General features: G+C 34.9%; 1 protein-coding gene across 1 annotated transcript; it reads left to right on the top strand.

Moving 5' to 3' along the window:
- Nucleotides 1-124: 124 nt before the first annotated feature.
- Nucleotides 125-19991, top strand: LOC106132751 (protein wech). Its single transcript, XM_013332274.2, has 2 exons — nucleotides 125-478; nucleotides 12893-19991. The coding sequence occupies exon 2, from the start codon at nucleotides 12918-12920 to the stop codon at nucleotides 15231-15233; it is 2316 nt and encodes a 771-aa protein (XP_013187728.1). The 5' UTR covers nucleotides 125-478; nucleotides 12893-12917; the 3' UTR covers nucleotides 15234-19991.

Below are 19991 nucleotides of genomic sequence, written 5' to 3'. Positions count from 1 at the left end.
AAAGGGGTAAAAAGGGAACTATCATACATAATGCATAAAATTAAATCAATCGATTTCGGATTTTACCGATTAACATCACTAAAGGATGTCAATCGCTGTATTTTTTTTAATCATTGATCGTTCATTCACCGCTGATGTTTTCAGTGTTATTTTGTGATAAAATAAATAAATAAAGAATAATGCGTATGTAATTATAATTAATCTACGTGATTACTGCAATTGAAAGTAGTGCAATAAAATGAACACCTTAAAGAGACTTGTATAAATAATCATCGCCCCAAAAGAAAAGCTAACTTTGTGCAATCTTCGCTACCTGCATTGATCAGGCGTAGCGATTTTCTTGGATATTTAGGGTGACTGGACAAGAAATAATATTGTGTTCTGTACATGAACTAGTAATTGTAAATTCACTGTAATGGAACTAAATAAGTTTAGTTTGTGATTTGGTGTAATTCAAAGTTGGATCTGGCTATTTTCGGTGAGTAACCTGTAGTTATATATATAATTATGACTTACATTATCAATCGACCGCTGTAGAGTAGGATTTGTAAATTTTCAATAATCAACTTCTACGCACTTATGTTTACAACAGTTTTACTATGAGAAACTTCAAATTCCCCTTATTAGTTTGAAGAAATTTATATACATAAAACTAGGAAGATCAAAAAAAAAATATCCATATCTAATAAGGTATTCTCATCACACTGTTGAATCTTATTGGTTTTGATGGTGCTGAACAAAAATCCTAAATATTATATAAGACTAAGTTAATTCCTATCCTCATACATTTTCAGTTGGAAAGTTTATTGTTTTATTTCTTTACTAGAAAATATTTTGTATTGAGGGCAATCTGTAGGGTAATTTTAATAATGTAACACAATATAATATGTTTTTTTTTTTAATTAGAATAAAAGGATAATACCTATCCCAGTTGGCAGAGTTACTCTACCATTACCCATTAGCTTGGATCATGCTTGTATCTCTTGTAAGTTATTGTTCCCTTAGTCACCTAAGATATTCACAAGATTCATAAGATATAAAGTACCAGGAATGAACTCTGGTATTATTTATTCAAATGAAGTATTTTCTGATTCCCAGCACTTCAAAATAGAACCACTCACAGCTTTTTCCTATAGTGATTGTAAAAGACGACTAAGGGTATATTTATCTAGTGTCTGGCTGCTACTCAAGCTGATCTGGTAGTGAAAAATAAACAATGTGTGCCAGTGGCTTTTCTTTGGAGGTCAAGGATTTAAGGGAAGGCTCTATGGGATAGCGGAAAAACAATTATTAAGGTCACTGGATTTTTGGTAAAGAGTGAATACTGTGAAAATTGAAAATCTGAAAGGAAGAAGCGGGAAGGGGGAATGTAAACGCACAACACATACCTTAATTTCTTGTATGTTGGCTTCTTGGGCCCTGGCCAGGGTTCTTCTTGTTTCAAAGATGCGCACTTTTTCTATTTTTATTAATTGTGAGTGGAGCGGTCAATATGCGGCCATATTTTTTCTTCAATCACTAGTTTAAATTTTTGGAATGTTCTATGGCTGCATTTGTAAGCCATTGAGTGTTTTCGAGCTCCGAAGAAACCATATATGCTGTCACTATAGTATTGTGCAGAATAAATAAATAAATAAATAAATATATATGGGACAAATTACACTGATTGAGTTAGCCTCGAAGTAAGTTCGAAACTTGTGTTACGAGATACTAACTCAACGATACTATATTTTATAATAAATACTTATATAGATAAACATCCAAGACCCAGGACAATCAGAAAAAGTTCTTTTCTCATCATGCCTTGACCGGGATTCGAACCCGGGACCTCCGGTGTCACAGACAAGCGTACTACCGCTGAGCCACAGAGGCCGTCACGTCAGAATGAAAAGGGATAGGAACAGTAAAATTAAGCGGCGCGTTCACTCTATGTTCTCAATTCAGTCATGAAGCCTACTTCTATATGCATGTTTATTTAGATACTGAAATGAAGGTAAACAATCTTCATACTTTAGTCTTTTTAGTAATAAATACATTAAAATAGATTGTGGGTAATAACAAAAGTAAGTATTTATCACCTCAGTTATTTTAAATGTATTTTCCAACAAAAAGCAATCAAGCTAAATTCGCGGGGGCGACACTCCCCCGCGAATTTAGCGCCAGCTACAAAAGAAAACAGGTTTTTCATAAAACCCACTGAAACCATAGTTTTTACTGGGATGAAAAATTTGTATTAGTTCAGTAGATAATTTGTGAAGAGAACAAACACATAAACTTACTTTCACATTTATAGATAGTGACAAGATACAAGTAATGTATGTAAACAAAACAGCACAAAATCATGATAATGTAATTCACTGCACCATATAGGATTTCCAAAGTTTTATTTTTAATGTAAGCAATGACAATCTATTTCAGTACCACTTATAGGTCATATTAAAAGTTGGGTGTGGCAAAAGAAGTGAATAAATGCAGTGGTAATGAGAGCATTAAGGAGTATGATGGGTGTGAAATAGAGTGACCGGATAGGGAACAGCGTGATATGGGAATGTTGTGATGTGAAAGAAGATGTAGTTACAGGAATAGAAAAGGGTATGTTAAGATGGTTTGGTCATGTGGAGAGGATGAATGAAAGCAGGTTGACTTAGCATAGGGAGATTTCAATATTGCTATTGGCATTTTATGCCATTCATTTAACCAATTTGCAGTGAATGATCAATCAATGTTTTTTTTATCATACTAGCTTCTACACGCAGCTTTTGCTGTCCGCGCGAATTAAGTGTCATGTACATGCGTGAATGTAGATGATTTATCAGCGCAACCTTCACCATTTCTTTATAATTAAATACTCTTTAAGACCTGGATGCGCGACTTTAGCGCCACCTACAAAAGAATACAAGCTTTCCGCAAATCCCACGGGAACTTTATTTATTTATTTAAACTTCATTGCACAAGATACAAATGTATAGCACAATTGGCGGACTTAATGCTAGAAGCATTATCTATCAGTCAACCATTGGGTCTTACAGAGAACTTCATGTGGGGTTAAACTAAATAAATATATTTATACCTACACAAAATATTAAATAAAATAATTATAATATAGATACATAAAAACTACAATAGATAAACAATATACATACATAAAAACTACAATAGATAAACAATATACATTAATAAATAGGTGCAGCGATTACCGATACGAGTGAAAAGGCGATATTAAATACCCTCGCGACTCAAGAAAAACCCGTATACCCGCGATTTGAAACTAGAACGACTTGGGGATGTCCTGATGGACTCGGGAAGTGAATTCCAGAGCCTAACAGCCATAACAGTGAAAGAATTGGAGGCTTTAGTTTTACCTATATCCTTTTCTAGACTCTTAATTTAACCTTTAACCTTATAGCAAAGGAAGTATGCAGGGATCGTGGCAAGTGGAAAGAGGTAGTCTCTGCCTACCTCTCCGGGAAAGAGGAGTGATTTTATGTATGTATGTTTGTTAACCTTATATTGCGTAAGTATACGCAAAATTTCAAGAATATTGGTTCAGTATATAGATAATATGTTAAGAGGTAACAATCAAACAAGAAAACTTACTGTCGCATTTATAATATGACACATGTATAATTTTACTTTTCACCTTCTGACAATTTCAAAACATAAAACCTGACTCCACTGTATTTTTGTATATTAGTTTTTAAGTTAGACCTAGGACCTTTATTGTATTGTATTATACGGTATCTATGGATATGAATGTATGGATTATTGAATTGAGTGCGTTTTCCTTCAGCGCTCCGCCGACCTCATTTCCTTCAGCGTATCTTGTAGTTATCGCAGCATCTCGGAAGCTGAATCTGTTTTCGAGCCCCACCGACCCGTTAGCTTAATTAATTCCTAGATCCCTTGGTTATTTAATGGAGGACCTAATGTGATTATGTGATCTTAAAGGAATTTCTGGTGTTAAATTTAAGAGGTATTTTGGCGACATCTCTACGCCACAAATCACTAGATACAGCCAATCACGCGACGTTATCAGCCAATAAAATAAAAACTGTTGGCACTGTCTACCCCGCAAGGGATCTAGACGTGATTATAATATGTATGTATGAGTACCATATTGATACTAACAAAAAAGTTGTAGAAAAATCCCAATACACCTACCATGAATATCTATGGTTGTATGTAAGTACAATACCTATTGTTTATGGATTAGATACTTATCGCCCGAAGTCAGAGAAATTTTACCCACTTTTCGAAATAATATCATCAAAGTTCAACTATTATGAATCTTATATTACGTAGGTACTTTAGAATATATGATGTTTCGAAATATTTATAAGCAACAATGATTGTTTCCTTGGAGTTGTAAGCCTTGTTTTCACACCCGACTCCCCCGAGTCGCATGCGCGAAGTCCTTGTTCGAACCCCTCGTTTCTACCATCAAAATATAGGTATACGTACTTAAATGTAATTAAATAAAGTACTCTTACCTGAACGATAGTATCGGTCTAGTTTTGATTAAGGGGTAAATATGAAGATATATGTATAGTATCCTTGAGTTAATATCCCATCAAAAATCTCGGACTTTATTCCTTAAAACTTTTTTCCGTATATATTTATGTATAGCTAGCTGTCACGGCCAACGTATTGCCATATAAATATTTTTTAAGTAGTTTGTAGTTAAAAAAAATGTTAAGGGTGGACTAAGGGGAATGAAAAATATATGCTCACATAATTTAATGAGAATCGGTCAAGCCGTTTTGGAGGAGTACGGGAACGAACATTGTGACACGAGAATTTTATATATATGTATAATGAATATCTTTATTATACCTTTTATATTTTTATATAATGAATATCTTTATCATACCTTTTGTGTAGGTATAGATAAAATTTCGCTCATGGCTGTGTTATTTAAAAATATACCAACATCGAGATGTGTCGTGTGGTTCCCGGCACCAATAGAAAAATAAATCAGCTCACTCTATCCCTTTCCCATTATTTGAATCACAATTCCATCATGAAGCTGAACGTGGCCTTTCAGTCTGTCGAGACTGCTCTGTTTACTCCGCATTGGATATTGAGATGCAAATAAGCCATCAAAAAATTTAAAAAGTGTCAAAGTAATGACACTCATAATTTTCGCAAGTGGATTTCTACACCCAAATGTTTAGCACAGATGGCGAATTTCTTTTATCGATTTTTTTAGGAAAGGGCTATTTAATAAGTATTTTGTTATTCTAAAGGCCGGCACTTCCCTTTGTGCGTAGTTGCTGAGCTGTTCTATCCTATCTTTATTATCTGTTCACTTCCTGCAATAGAAATGACCATTTGGCAGACAAAGAAATGGTTAATACAATAGCGAAATATTTGTGCGTACAAATTTTTTTTTATTTACAAGAAAATTGCATTCTTTGTTTCCACGCTGTGTCATTGCAATTGTACTTACTCATACTACCCAGCCATAAAAGACAGGTAACTAATCGTCGTTAGTAATACCCAAATCAGGTAAAAGCGGCGCCTTTTACTGATAACTGGGCAGTGGCTCAAACTCTTACTTCAACGAATATTTTGACTCATAATAACTTAAAACAATCTGTGATTCATTTGAGCTTCAATTTCATACATTAAATACAGATCGCATATTTTATCAATGCTTATTTATACCATAGAAATTCTTACGGATGATTAAGATTCTGATTACGTTTTTAAAAAGAGTATATATATATATATACCCGTATTATCGATATCGTCTTTTTTATGAAGTGTGTTAAATATCTTAAACCTTATCCTAAGTGAAACAAACACTACCTGTATGTATATATATATATATATACATACATATATACATATATATCTACATACAGGTCAAACTAAGAAACCCTTTTATTTTGAAGACGGTTAAAAACATATTCTTGTTAATAAATCGAATCTTTGGTAGGATGTAAATGGTGGAAGCAATTCAGTTAAGAGAGTCAAAATCTTTTCAGGCCAAGTTCTCACACGTTAATGCAAATTCACTAGCTGATGATCCGGACTCAGTTTTCGTGGTAATTTCTATGATTCTTCAATCGGACATCATCAAGACTAGCTATTTTATTTATTTATTTAAATTTTTTGCACGTAAAATGTAAGTACAACAGGTGCGCTTAATATCGAAATACATACAGTGGTTTCGGCTGTGTATTATATTAAATTTAAATCAGTCACTTTTGCCTTTGACATTTACATACAGATATGTGATTTAAACAGACTTAATAGATCTTTTAGTGTTCGTCTATTAAAATTTCCTCTTTCTCCTCCTCCTTTAATCATTTTAATTTATTTTTGGCCAGTAAAAAAGGCTGCAGCCTTTTTAATGCAGAAAACTCCGCAAATGTGTCCTACTTAGAATCTTAAAAGGTATATACAGACAAAGTACGAGTACTATTGCTAGCAAATTTCAATCACTATATCACGACATATTATAAAGGCCTTCTATATATCTAATCTCGAAAATTTGTGGATTTTGTTCTTGATTTGAACTGCTACCTACCCGTGCGAAGTCGGGGCGGGTCGCTTGTTTACTATAAACACCATGTGGTTTTAAATCTTCTTTACAAAAGTCCGTAAAAGTTTGAGAAGTAAAGGACCAAAGGATGAAAAGGGATGCCCGCAGGGTGCAATAGTGAGGATTAATTAATAACAGTACCAGCTTTCAAACATTTCGTTCTTCTCTCTCTCTCTCTTCATTTTAATTTTAATACCACGCGGTTTTAGTAGGTACCATCATCAATGTATTTTAAGTGTGTATCAATTCAAATCTTTCCCATGGATGTCGTAAAAGGCGACGAAGATATAGCCTATAGGGCTAACTTGAGATTCCTCTGTAGATGATAGGCTGGTAGCCTACTATACTAATGTACTCTGACTATCCCGTAAGGGATAAAGATATGTTTATATGTATGTATTGTTTAATAAAAATCATTTATGCCTAATGGCATTAAGTCCACCAGTTGCACATTTTTCATGCATTAAGTTTAAATATATATTTTTTTATAAAAGATTTCAGTGCCCTTGTCCTCAATCTACCTGGTGGTGAGAAAGATGAACTCTAAGGTGGACGTGTGCACGCAAGCTCAAATAATGACTTGAAATATACCACGTGCTTTATATTTGCAATGCAAAAGCCGCTCGTTTGAGTATCTTTTTGCATCCCTTCAGATTTTAAGACAAGGGTGCAATAGCGGACAAACCCAAACTGCGTCGACCGATTGTTTTTTCCATTCGCACAAAAACGCAAACGCACGAAAAAGTACACAGAGGCTGTGTAATTTTTCATAAAACGCACAATGCGCTCATTACCTGCTCGGGGTGAATGACTCAGTGTAGGTGCGCGCGCGCTAAATATAATGTTACACTTTTGTTAGGCACGTTGTAATAGTCTTTCCTTTTTTTTTAATTATTAAGATATTTTTATATTTGTTCCTAAGAACAAGGAGATGTTATCTGAATCTCAACCTTTCTTCCGTAGGAATTTCTGAGCTACAAATGTGCAGTGATAAACATTCCTTTCAATACAATCTTAACCTATAGAAATTTTTAACAATGCAAATATTGGACTTTGTAATTTCTACGGAAAAAAAGAGATAACGATTCAAGGAAATATCTTTTTTTTTAAGTAATATTAACCTAATCAATAGAAATCTTCATCAATGCACATCGATATATGAGAAGTAATTAATATATACGTGATATGTCGATGCATATTTTAACTTGGAAATTCCTACGGAACAAAACCCCGTTAAAGCTAATATAATGTAATTTAGTAGAAAGTTATCATCATATCATTGTTTAACTAATCACTCGCTAATTGCATTCGATTTGTTTGGTATTTAAGCTTAGTAAACGTAATTAGAATCTTGCTTAATAAATAACTCATTATGTAAATTATCTTGACGTTGTCTAAATGAAACATTTTGGCCCGAGTCGTAAATCAACAAATGATAATAATAATATAAGTATACAAAGAAATCGCAATGATTGAGCTAGTTCCAAAATTGTTTCCTTGTAATATGGGATGCTGACGATTACCTCTCTGTAATGACCATATCTATACTATAACAAAAAAATTGATTTCCCTCTATTTATCCAGGATTCTATTATCAAATCAACCAAAATAAATTTTCAAAATACCTCTCATATTTTCGAGTTCGCGGTCGCACTATCCGGGTCTGGGGTTCGCCTTAATTAAATTAATGCTAAACCATTTCAACGCATACAAGGTATCACTTTTATGCTTTGTTTTATACATTTTCTACAAACTGGTAGTGCTTACCATGTAATTTCCGAAATTGTCTACATAAGTAAGACATACAATCACATCCTTGCGGGGTAGCCAGGGCCAACAGTTTCGACGAGACTGAAACGCCAAATTCAGCTGTTCGGCTTAAGATGGAATTGAGATTCGAATTTGTCTAGCCCGTCGAAAATGACTTAACACATTGCATATCACTATTTACATGCTTCTTTAGCGTATCACGCCTTTGAAGCAAACAGCTGAGAATTCAACATTACCGGAACGCTAAAGAGATTCGAGTCTTCTATTTGTCAATGCACGCGTAGTCGCGTACGCAGCGATGTTAGGCATCCGAACGATGTCGCTTAATTTACTTTTGGTAATACATAACATAAACAACCGATAAGAGGTGTCTGAGATCATTTGAACTATGACAGCTTTTATTGTTTAATAACTATTTCTTGCTATTTTAGGGAGAGGTTCGGGAAAGACTTGATTCAGATTCTTTAAGTATATTTATTACACCTTACTATACTAATAAATAATGTAACTGCAAAAATAACTTGTCAAACTGAGAACCCTTTTTTTTAGGCGGTTAAAAAGAGGTTTTTTTTAAACAGGTTTCATTGTCAGCATGATTTGTCGCATCGAATGTTTGATCTTACTTGTTTGCTACATAGCCTTTGTTGGGGAATAGAGATGGCAAGGGCGCACTCGACCAAAATCGAATTTTATTCAATTCTGCTTTCTAAGGGACCTTCAATATGTAGGTATTCGTAATATAGGTAGGTGAGTACTTTCATCCTTTCCCTTCGTAGGATATAAGGGCAGAAGGGAAAGGCATCGATTTTTGGCACCCTCCAAACTCCGAGGAGGGCGGGGGTGCGGCAGCCAAGATGGCGGCGCTAGGGCTTCGGTTCGCGCCCGGACCTACCTCACGCGTGCTCTCCTACCAAGGTCACGAACGCCGCCGCATGTGGCATCCATTCGCTTCCCGAAATACAGAATCCCGATAAATGGAAACACTGTTTTTGTCCCTTTTTTCTTACACTGTTCCTAATCTTGCATCTCTGTCATTCAGCTCTCTGGTAATGTGGAAGTATGCTACTCAATAGTGATTTGAACTGTGTTAAGGGTTGTCATTCACTAATACTCTCTATCTGGCTTATGCCCGTGGGTCCATTTCCGTGAAAATTTCCAAAAAGTCTTAGCGGATGCCTTCGTCTTTACAAGTATTGTTTTAATACCTATTACTAAATAAATAAAATTTTTCGATGGTAATGATCACTTTTACCCTTTCTTAAGCAAATGTTTAAATATATTTTTAAATGTATATATTTAATTTTCTGTTTTCTAGTCTTTTTATTATAAAATAAGAAATACAAGGTCATTTTCATAAAAGCAGAAATATGGCATTTTTCATATTTCATTGGTCACAATTTGAATCTTAATTCTATCATTGAGCCAAATAGCTGAACGTGGCCTTTCAGCCAGACGTAAGGGATAAAGACGTGATGTATGTATGTGTGTATAGTATTTATTTACTGGAATTTGGGTACAGATAAGGTCTTAATATAGTTTAAACAATGTGAAGTCGCCAAACAATTCTGCCATTAGTATATCGGCATGCAAATATTAAGTTTTACAAGTCACATATATAGGTACATACATTTTTTTAAGTATATCAAAGGTACATATATTGTTAATAAACTCTAAAAATACCTACATATTATTATGACTATTACAATTTCTAAACTATAATATGTATATATGTGTGTGCAATAGCAACCATTAGGTAAATATTTCCTGAAATTACTACGTGATTGGAAATATCAGAATTAGATATTTTTTTCGGCGAATGTCGCAACATTTTGTTTTTAATCATTTCCATTTAATATTTATTTTTATTATTTATATAAAGAATAATAAATATTATTAATTGAAAATTAATTTTTATAGGAAAATAGTACCTTGCTTGACCCAAAAAAAAGAATGCATTTTGCACACTGTAAAAAAGTTATCAATTGACAACCCTAATCATAGCAAACCTTATCTATGTTATGGAAAAATTTGGAATGCCAGAATGGGACGTCTTTGTCGCACCCTAATCATTACACATCGCCCCCTCCCGCTCTAGGACCGTACCTACGGTTGTGAGGGGTAGTGGTAGGGAGCACAAAAGATTTTGGGATACATTTTTTTCGCAAACTGCATCATATTGTATTTGTTGAGTTCCTAGTCCATCACAGTTCTAAACATCAGTTTACCTCGCGCGTTCATCCAAGCAACACGCTCTCAACATTTTCTTCGGTTTTAACTTTTTAGTTTAGTTTGTAACATTATTAGTTTTATTTTGTGCCGGAACCTGCTTTGCCGCTGAGTGTACTTCCAACTTTTCGGTTTATCGCCCTCGTCAGGCATGGCATGTAAGTAACTGCATATCTTAGTATTTTTTTTATATAATTTTCTTTTTTGCTATCCATCAGTCTGTTGGCTTTGAACACCAACAAAAATTCATTTAAAATATTGATTTTATTATTTGTTTCGCCTTCGTTTATGTGTTATGATTTAAGAAACTATTGAAGTCTGCATATCCAAAAATTATTTTTATAAATTTGACAATTTAGAGGCGTGATTTTATGTATGTATGTAAATTTGACAATAATTTAATTTAAGATTTTATTATTTGTTTTGCCTACGTCTATTTATAATATTAGAATAATATATTGATGCCTTCATATATATATAAATATTATTTTTATAAGATCAACAGTCATTGAATGTTAATTTCGGATTATATTATTTGTTTTGTCTACGTCTATTTGTAATGTTTTAATAAAATTTCTAATATCTTCACATCAAAATATATTTTTTATATTATAATAATCTTTGTAAGGAACAGCGTGATAAGGGAATGTTGTGATGAGAAAGAAGATATATGTAGTAACAGGAATAGAAAAGGGTAAAGATGGTTTGGTCATGTGGAAAGGATGAATGAAAGCAGGTAGACTTAGCAGATATATGAGAGTGGAGGGACAGGTCTGAGTGGGAAGGTATCTTGATCAAATTAAGAACGTCCTGGCAAAGGGTCATGTCAAGAGTACCCGAAACCGCCGAATTTGCAAAAAGAGAGTTATGAATGTGGATGAAGTGAAGGAAGTATGCAGAGAGCGTGGCAAGTTGAAAGATGTAGTCTCTGCCTACCCCTCCGAGAAAAAGGCGTGAGTTTATGTATGTATGTTTGTAATAATTTTTGTTTATTGCGTTAATCTGCTATATCGAGTAAATCATATAAAACTTTGATAGTTATTAATTCCCGTTTTTTTTTTATTTCCACGTAGTGTTTTCTATTCATGGAAAAACATCACTTATGACACATAAGAGGTTCAATATATCTAATATTACATATTAAATGTGTTATTTTTAAGTCGACTATTACATAAAAAGTATTAATCGTACCACCCAGTAATGCCGTGACTTTGTATTGTCTAAAACTATCTTACATAATTTCTTGTATGTGTATGACAGAAATAAGTGTAGTTTTCGGCAATTTCGAGTAGAACCACTTCACATTTTCCTATATATAAAATAAAATTTAAAATACCCCCGAAACAAATTCACACATCTCTTTTTTGCACCGGGGGTTAAGCTAGGAACAAGCGCACGTAATCACCTTTAACCCCAAAAAAAAAAACTAAACTGAAATCGTTTCGTTTGTAAGCTATAACGACACCACAGACAGACAGAAATGTCCAACTTATAACACCCCTCTTTTTCCGTCGGTGGTTAAAATGGCGACCGATGGGCTAGTAACCTTTGAATCTCAATGCCATCATTAGGTCATACAGCTGAACATGAAGTTTCAGTCTTTTCATTACTGTTGGCTCTGTCAAACCCGTAAAAGATATAGACGTGACTATTTACATGTGTGTGGACGTGTTGTAAATTACCTCACAAAACATAAAATTACCTAATTATCATCAAATGTAAGTACTTATCATAAGTCTCTCATTAAATAATTGATGAGTACGCCCGTGACGTAACTGCATACTTCGAATAATCAGTAATAGTTAATTTTTGAGAAATTCCCGTGAGGTTCTCAGCACCAATATATAAAAGTATAGGACCACTCCATCTCTTTCCCATAGACGTCAAAAAGTCCACTAAGGGTTAAACTTATAAATTTGGAATTCTTCTTTTAGACGATAGGCTAGCCTATCACTATTTGAATGTAAATTCTAGCATTAAGCCTATCAGCTGAACGTTGCCTATCAGTCTTACAAAACTGCTGGCTTTGTCTACCCCGCAAGGGATATAGACGTGATCATATGAATGAATGAAATTCCCTAAATTCACGCGAGGAATGCTAGCAAGTTGTAACCATCTTTGAATCCCAGCTATGTAACTCGTAGCGAATTGAATTCTATTACTCTGAAAGAAGTACTTACATGTATAGGTAGTAATGCTGTGTGAAGTCAGAGAACTTCAAGAATATTGTATCAAAATCATGCAGTCCAAATAAAGGGTAGTTGTCAATAAGTTTAGATTGTTTTCTGATGTATAAAGCTCATGCTTTATATTAACTTTGTTTAAAATAATTATCCATTGTTTCAGATTAAATGTCGTGAAGTGGCTTATAATGACGTCAATCACTAACTTGACTCACACGATGTCTTCAAACCAGCCATCCACGTCGACCGGTTCCAGCAACTCTTCAGGGTCTAATGACCAAGAAGACCAGTTCTCTATGTCTCAATTGATACGCACCCTTTTGGAGAACATGCACATGCCGTCGCAAGCCACCGGCGCTTCCACATCGGCAGCGGCGTCGTCCTCATCCTCGATGTCCTACGACATATGGGCGATGCCGTCTACCAGCTCCGTTCAGAACTTGTCCGGCACCAATCGTGAGTCTGCTCCAAGCTCTAGCAACCAAGATAACTCTAGCGGCTCCCCCGGGACTTCCTCTAACGCATCGATCACCTGCTACCGCTGTGAGGAGCGCGCTCCTACCAACAGATGCCGCGAATGCAACGACCTTTTCTGTTACGAGTGCTGCCACAAGGTCAACTCTGAATGCCAACTTAGGCAGCACACTCTCCTCCCAATAAACCATATATCCCCTATCGGAGTTGGACGTCGCTCTATGACTCACTCGCCTGAAAAAGAGGTGACGATGTTATGTGAACTTCATAATGATCAGTTAAAGTTCTACTGCGAAGCGTGCATCGTTTTCATCTGTCAGGAATGCACCCTATGGGTACACAAAGACCACGCCTACAGCCCCATAAGAGGAGCTTTAAACTTGTGTCGCTTTGGTGTTATCAGAGTAATGGAAGACACTAAAACTGGTACAAAAGCTATTAAAGCAGCTATTGATCGTGCAGTAGCCATGTCCAAAGCCTATGAAAAGGAGACTGTTGAAGCTAATATGAAAATACGGAAGGCAATGCGTTGTTATGCTCAAGCAATAGAAGATCGGGAGAAGTACTTATTGGACAAAGTGGAGAAAATGCGTCAGGCGAAGTTAGCCGAACTAACTGATCACATGAATACATTGCGTGGCATTTTGGCAGGTCTGGCCCACACCAATGAAACCATGCTGCGTTGTATGGATTCGGACGGCCTGGATTTGTTCATGTGCAAAGAGAAAGGAAGGGCTCAAGTAGATTATTTTTCTACCATGTTTAAAAGCATGAATATAACCGAAGAAAATATATTTTTCACGCCCCCTAATTATGAATTAGTAGACTTTCTAAAAATGCAATGTGAAGTACAGTCTTTGCCAGCAAAGTCTTTTCAAGCGATGACCGCCGCTCTGGCTTCAGGTCAGTTTCGTCAGTTCGGAATGCACCCACATGCAGCTCCAGGCTTCCAGGGACCGGTACCTTTAGGCATGCCAGTACCCAGGTGTTGGTCTGAGCATGGAAATTCTGGGAACTATTACGAACCCGGCTTTTGGCCGTTTTTTCCGGTTGATGGTTGGCCGGCCCGCGGATTCGGTCAAGCTATTCCCGGCTACTGGAATATGATAACAATAAAACCTACAAGACATCGGGTGCCTGGAGTTCCAATGTTTTCATTCGGTCGTGAAGGACAAGATGACGGTCAGGTTTCAAGACCTTGGGGCCTATGTATAGATAGAGAAGGAAACATCATTGTCGCTGATAGAAGGAACAATCGCATTCAGATATTTAATAGTCAAGGATGTTTCAAAACCATGTTTGGGTGTAAGGGAACTGGTCCAGGAGAATTCGACTTGCCTGCCGGCATTACTACAGATTCATATGGTCGTATCATTGTTGTCGACAAGGATAACCACCGCGTTCAAATTTTTACACCCGGGGGCAACTTCATTCTTAAATTCGGAGCTTTTGGCAAAGAATGTGGACAGTTCCAGTATCCTTGGGACGTAGCTGTCAATAGTATTGGAAATATAGTCGTGACTGATACCCGCAATCATCGTATTCAAATGTTCACAGCTGACGGGTCTTATCTAACTAAATTCGTTTTTGAGGGAGCTAATCCATCAAAGATGGTGAAAGGTCCTACGACTCCCAGAGGAGTATGTTTTACCACTACAGGAAATATTATTGTATCTGACTTTGAAAACCATCGTTTAATATTGGTCGACTCTACGCTGTCAAGGGTTTTATATTCAGTTGGTAGAGAGGGCTCTGCCATTGGAGAGCTGAATCGCCCGTCTGGGATCGTGACAGACGACGAAGGTAACATTGTAGTGGCCGACTCCAAGAACCACCGTGTGGTCGTGTACGGCTCCGACCTGCGCATCCTGTGCGCAGTAGATCTGAAGAGCCCAGGTTTAGATGACAAGGATAGACCTAGCGACGTGGCACTAACTCCTGAAGGCTTCCTGGTGGTGTTGTTTGAGACTCTGCCTGATACCGCTCGCGACATATCCTCTCACGGCAAGCAATACATCAAAGTTTATTAGTTAAACTTTGTTAATCTTACGACTTGGGCCTAAGGTCCATTGAAATTATTTTTTTGTTTCGTTATTATAAGTTGTGATTTTTTTATAATGTGCCAATTTATATTTTATTGTTCGGAAATAACTAACGAGCATAGCTTGGACGGAGAGTAAACATTTGCTCAAAAAAGTCAAGCGCGAATCGAACTCTCCATGATGATGAGAGCGTTACCATTGTAATTTGTGTTTTATGCCTATTCGACTAGTCTTTAAGGACCAAACTTTACAGTGTAGCGTCATTATTAAACATAGTAGTAATAGTGAATGTTATAACAGTGACTAATCTAGAATTGTACAAGAATACCAAAATTTCATGTTTTCCTTATCAATCCGTATCCATTTATGATATAATTTTTTGCACAATAAAATACAAGCCTATTAAAAAGAATATTAATAAAAGTGGACATTAGTAATATCATTTTGTGATGTAAAAGATTTAAAAAGTGATATAGAGTAAAAAAGAAACTTGAAAAGTATTTTTCATTAAAAATGTAATATGTTTCGTTTTTAACTTTTTAACACAAGATTTAATGGGAATTTATTGTGAATTTCTATAATAAGTTATTTTGCATATTATTTAAACGCGGACATATTTTTATTGAGCTCCATTTGCGTATTTTTTGCTATTGAGTGAACGATTTGATTGCTAAGAGATTAGAGTTCAATCATTGCGAAGGAAATAAATGCAATAAAACTTTGAGACTGACTTTAGAAGACTGTCTTAAAGATGTGAACGCGGCGTCCGTCCCCGAAGCGGGCGCTCGCTCGGACTGAACCGTTAATTTGATTGTTTTTATATTTTTTTTATTTACTCTTTTTTCGGGATTTCTAAAATAATTTTTGTTCTAATTTAGTATTTCTTAAAAATCTAAATTTGAGAGGTGATATTTTAATTTTAACACTGAAAAATAAACCTTAATGCTGAAAGTTGTTATATTGAAAAATCATTGGGGCATTGGCCAAGACGAACTGAAATGTAATAAGGAGCTGATAGAATATTCTTAACATAGAACCCTATTGTATCACGATTATCACATGCAATATTTATCAATCAATATTCACTTAGGTAATGTATGTTACAGTGTATATCATAAAAAACATAATACATACCTAATATGTCTGTCTTGCTGACTAACTTTAGCTAATTTAGAGATATTCTTCTACATACTAATAATTTTAATTAGTTAATGTTATGGCGTGTTTGTATACAAGTCATTGTATTAGTGAAAATATTGTAGCGAAATTCTTTTCTGGAAATTTATATAACCTGATCAAATCGTTAGTCTATTTTCATGTGTATCGTTAGATTTCGATTTTGTTCAGTATGATAGGTACCCATGTGTTCAGACTGTATGTGTTCACTTATATGTAAGTTTCGTTGCATGCCTCTATATGACGATACGTTTTGTCGTTTTTTATAATGGCGATAACCTAGGTAGATGTAATGCACTTGTATTTTCTATTTAGAACTCATGATATGCTTACATGCAACATGTTTATTAAATGCTAATAAAGTGTTCACAATTAGAATTAGGTAATATTTAAATAATTGTGGAAATTAATATGCCAATTAGTACGGTTTTTAATCAAATTGGCGAGGTTACATAACATATAGAATGTAGCTTGTAGCCGCTCACTCAGTTATTATAAAATAATAAACAAACTAACTTCAAAGAATTATGAACTAGTAATTACATTTATCGTATGCAATCATGCCTATTCCCCAACTTATATCTTAGTTCTACTTAGAACTAATAACTAATGCATAATGTTTGATCTGTAAGTAGCAAGTTCTTAGATTTTCACATTTGTATTTAGAATAGAATTTGCATAATATTTTTAAGGAATAATAAGTAGTCGTGGTACTATGTCATATGCCGCTTCAAACAAAAATTTTCTAGCGAATGAGAGAACTTAGGTGTAACCATGGAACTGACTACGATCGTAGATAAAACACAATGACTGGATTTAATGAGTCTGAATTAAATATAGAGGGAAAATTGTTGTTTGAAGTTTTATGTTTAGGTAGTCATTACTCACTATCGAGATGAATATGAAAGATGATTGTGCCGAATGATGATTTTTGATTGTTGAGCATATCGGGGACGTTCTCGTACTAGCACATTCTTTCTTTGGACAAAATCACGTGCGACACCATCCGAGGTCATAATGTTAATAAAACCTTCGTATTCTAATAATAACTTCTCTTTTAATTTTGTAATTTGCACAAAGTTCTGTTCTTAATTTTTCATCATTTCATTGGCATCTTCATACCAAAAACTTATGACTTTAGTGGTGAAAAGAAAATGTATAGCAAAATCGTCAAGTTTAAAAAAACTGAATATAAGTATGTGTGAGTACGAGAAGATCTTTTTTGCTGTTATGTATGCGTGCAGTATTCTGCGCAAACGGTAATTTACAAATAATAGTATATACTGAATAGATTTTATTTGTTATAGAAATTTTCATAGCATATATTGACGATGAGACTTAGTAGGCTTCCATATAACCATAAAGGAATAAGTACAAAATCTGTTCTCTCCCATACAAAGTGGTCGATCATTTCATCGGTCTTACTAGACTTTTTGCTATATGTTTTTATGGAAACCTACTCAGTTTTATCGTCCAAATTTTAACAGCAGGTATATTTCATTAACCAATTGAAATTTACTCTTTATTAATTTCCAGTTAGAACAATATGAGTAAACCATTTAACATTTTGTTCAGTGCCATTTACGTGAAGTATTACGCTATTATTTTGAATAATTATGTTGCATTAAATGCATTTTAATTAATTTTCTAAAGAATTTTGTCATTACTATATAATTCAAGAAACGTTTTATGCTAACAACGAATCTCATTAATGAAATCAATGAAATGTGGTTTAGATTGTCCGCAAGTTCGGTTTATTTGGATTTGCGAAGCGAAGTCCGCCACCTATTATAGAGTGATGCGTTCTAAGAATGTTACCGCTCATAAGTCCCGTATACTGTGATGAGTAAGAACAATCGAAATGAGAATTAACGAGGACATTCTTCGGTGAATTAAAGTGGATATTTTGGTTTATCAAGAAATTGGCAAGAATGTTCTGGGGAATTCTCATTTCAAATTACATAATTCCGTGTCTAAAATATTTTCAATTGATGTGTTCAAAATGTCGTTCATATTTCTCGATTCCACAATGAAGTGAGAATATAATTAACGAGAACTTAAGACAAGCTGTTTAGACAGCGGTTCGCATTACTTATATATATTTTTACGAATTTGACCCAGTGTCTGTCTGGCGAAGCCCGAGGTTGTCAGATGTCAGAGGACACTAAATTCTGTTTAAAGTTATTTTACCTCCCGACAGAAATATATTTGAATGACCAATAATGGATTGGATTTATCGTTAATTTTAAATCAACGCAATATCGATTTAGAATTTGCGGCACTTCCGAAGGTAAAGTAACTTTAGTACGGAATGTTATGAAATTAGCTGAAAGCTGCTGAATAATTACTTAATTTTTAATCACATTTTATTTCCTATCGTTTGGTTATGTTTTAGTTTTTGTTTGTAATTTTTGGTTTGGTGGTCGTAGTATAATACGCGATCGGAACGTCGCTTGTGGTCGCTAACATAAAATACAATTAAATTATTAAAAGATTTCGTTAGCAACGGTCGCGACCACGTTGCAAAGTTGGGAAACAGAATAGCAAATAGAATTTGGTACGACCACCAAATCCAAAAATTTGGGTCTTGTATGACAATGAAATTGGTAAGCCAGCCCTGCTAGCTGCTAGCAGTAAAATTGTGGTTTTGTGATAGTAATAATAAAATTGAGAACTTATTAACAATAGTTGCTTGATGATAAGATTTTTTTAAACGTTTTTAATATTATGAATATTGAGTCACGATCTCAACGATCGACAATTCAGCAGTTATCAAAACACAAGTTATTTCGTACGATTGGTGAAAAGCGAAACTGCGTATTTGAAAAAAATTGAGATTTTAGCAAATTGTACGGAGCCATTTTTGTGCTATTTTTATAACATTGTCTAGGCGCTTGTGTTGTGTTAGATTTAGGGTAACTCGTTGCTCTTCTCCTTGCTGCGCGCAGGTTCGTTGTTTGTTTGCGAACGCAGCTCTGCCAGTGCAAAGAGGGGATCAATGAAATCGATATCATAATGTAATTGGGATAAGTAGTATTTTTGTACACGCGGTCCGGGCGGCGTGCACGGGCCCTTTGGTCGCTCGTGCTCCCGCGCCGGGCTCGCTCGTTGTGTTCAAATAACCTCATCTACCTCATGTGTAATGCATTGAAGACTGATTGGAATTAACGTAACGGTGGTCAGATCACCGATTTAGAAGTCTGTTGTCTACTAACAAGTTTAGTTTCGACTTAGGCTAGATTTTAGTGCTTAAGTGTCCAGATATAATAACGTCGTAGATCGCATTTTGATACCCTCAGCTCATGGATCGGCTGATAGCGCCTTCATTCAGTGGACAACGGTCTTTTTCTTTTATATCTATATTTTACGTTATTCTGCTGAAATATTATTGAATGAAGACTGAAAATTTATACATGTTCCTATATTTTAATTTAGAATAATTTACTGTCTACTGTATTTCGTTTACATTATTTTTACCCTTCGGTAAAATTATTTTGATTCTTATAATCTTATCAATTGTGTATGACGCTATATATGTCATGAAATTTTTGAAATTTTTAAGAATTTTGT

Source organism: Amyelois transitella, chromosome 19 (assembly GCF_032362555.1).
Source record: "Amyelois transitella isolate CPQ chromosome 19, ilAmyTran1.1, whole genome shotgun sequence".
Taxonomy (NCBI): domain Eukaryota; kingdom Metazoa; phylum Arthropoda; class Insecta; order Lepidoptera; family Pyralidae; genus Amyelois; species Amyelois transitella.
Note: the sequence above shows the minus strand (reverse complement) of the source record. Positions and strands in the feature narration are given on the sequence as shown.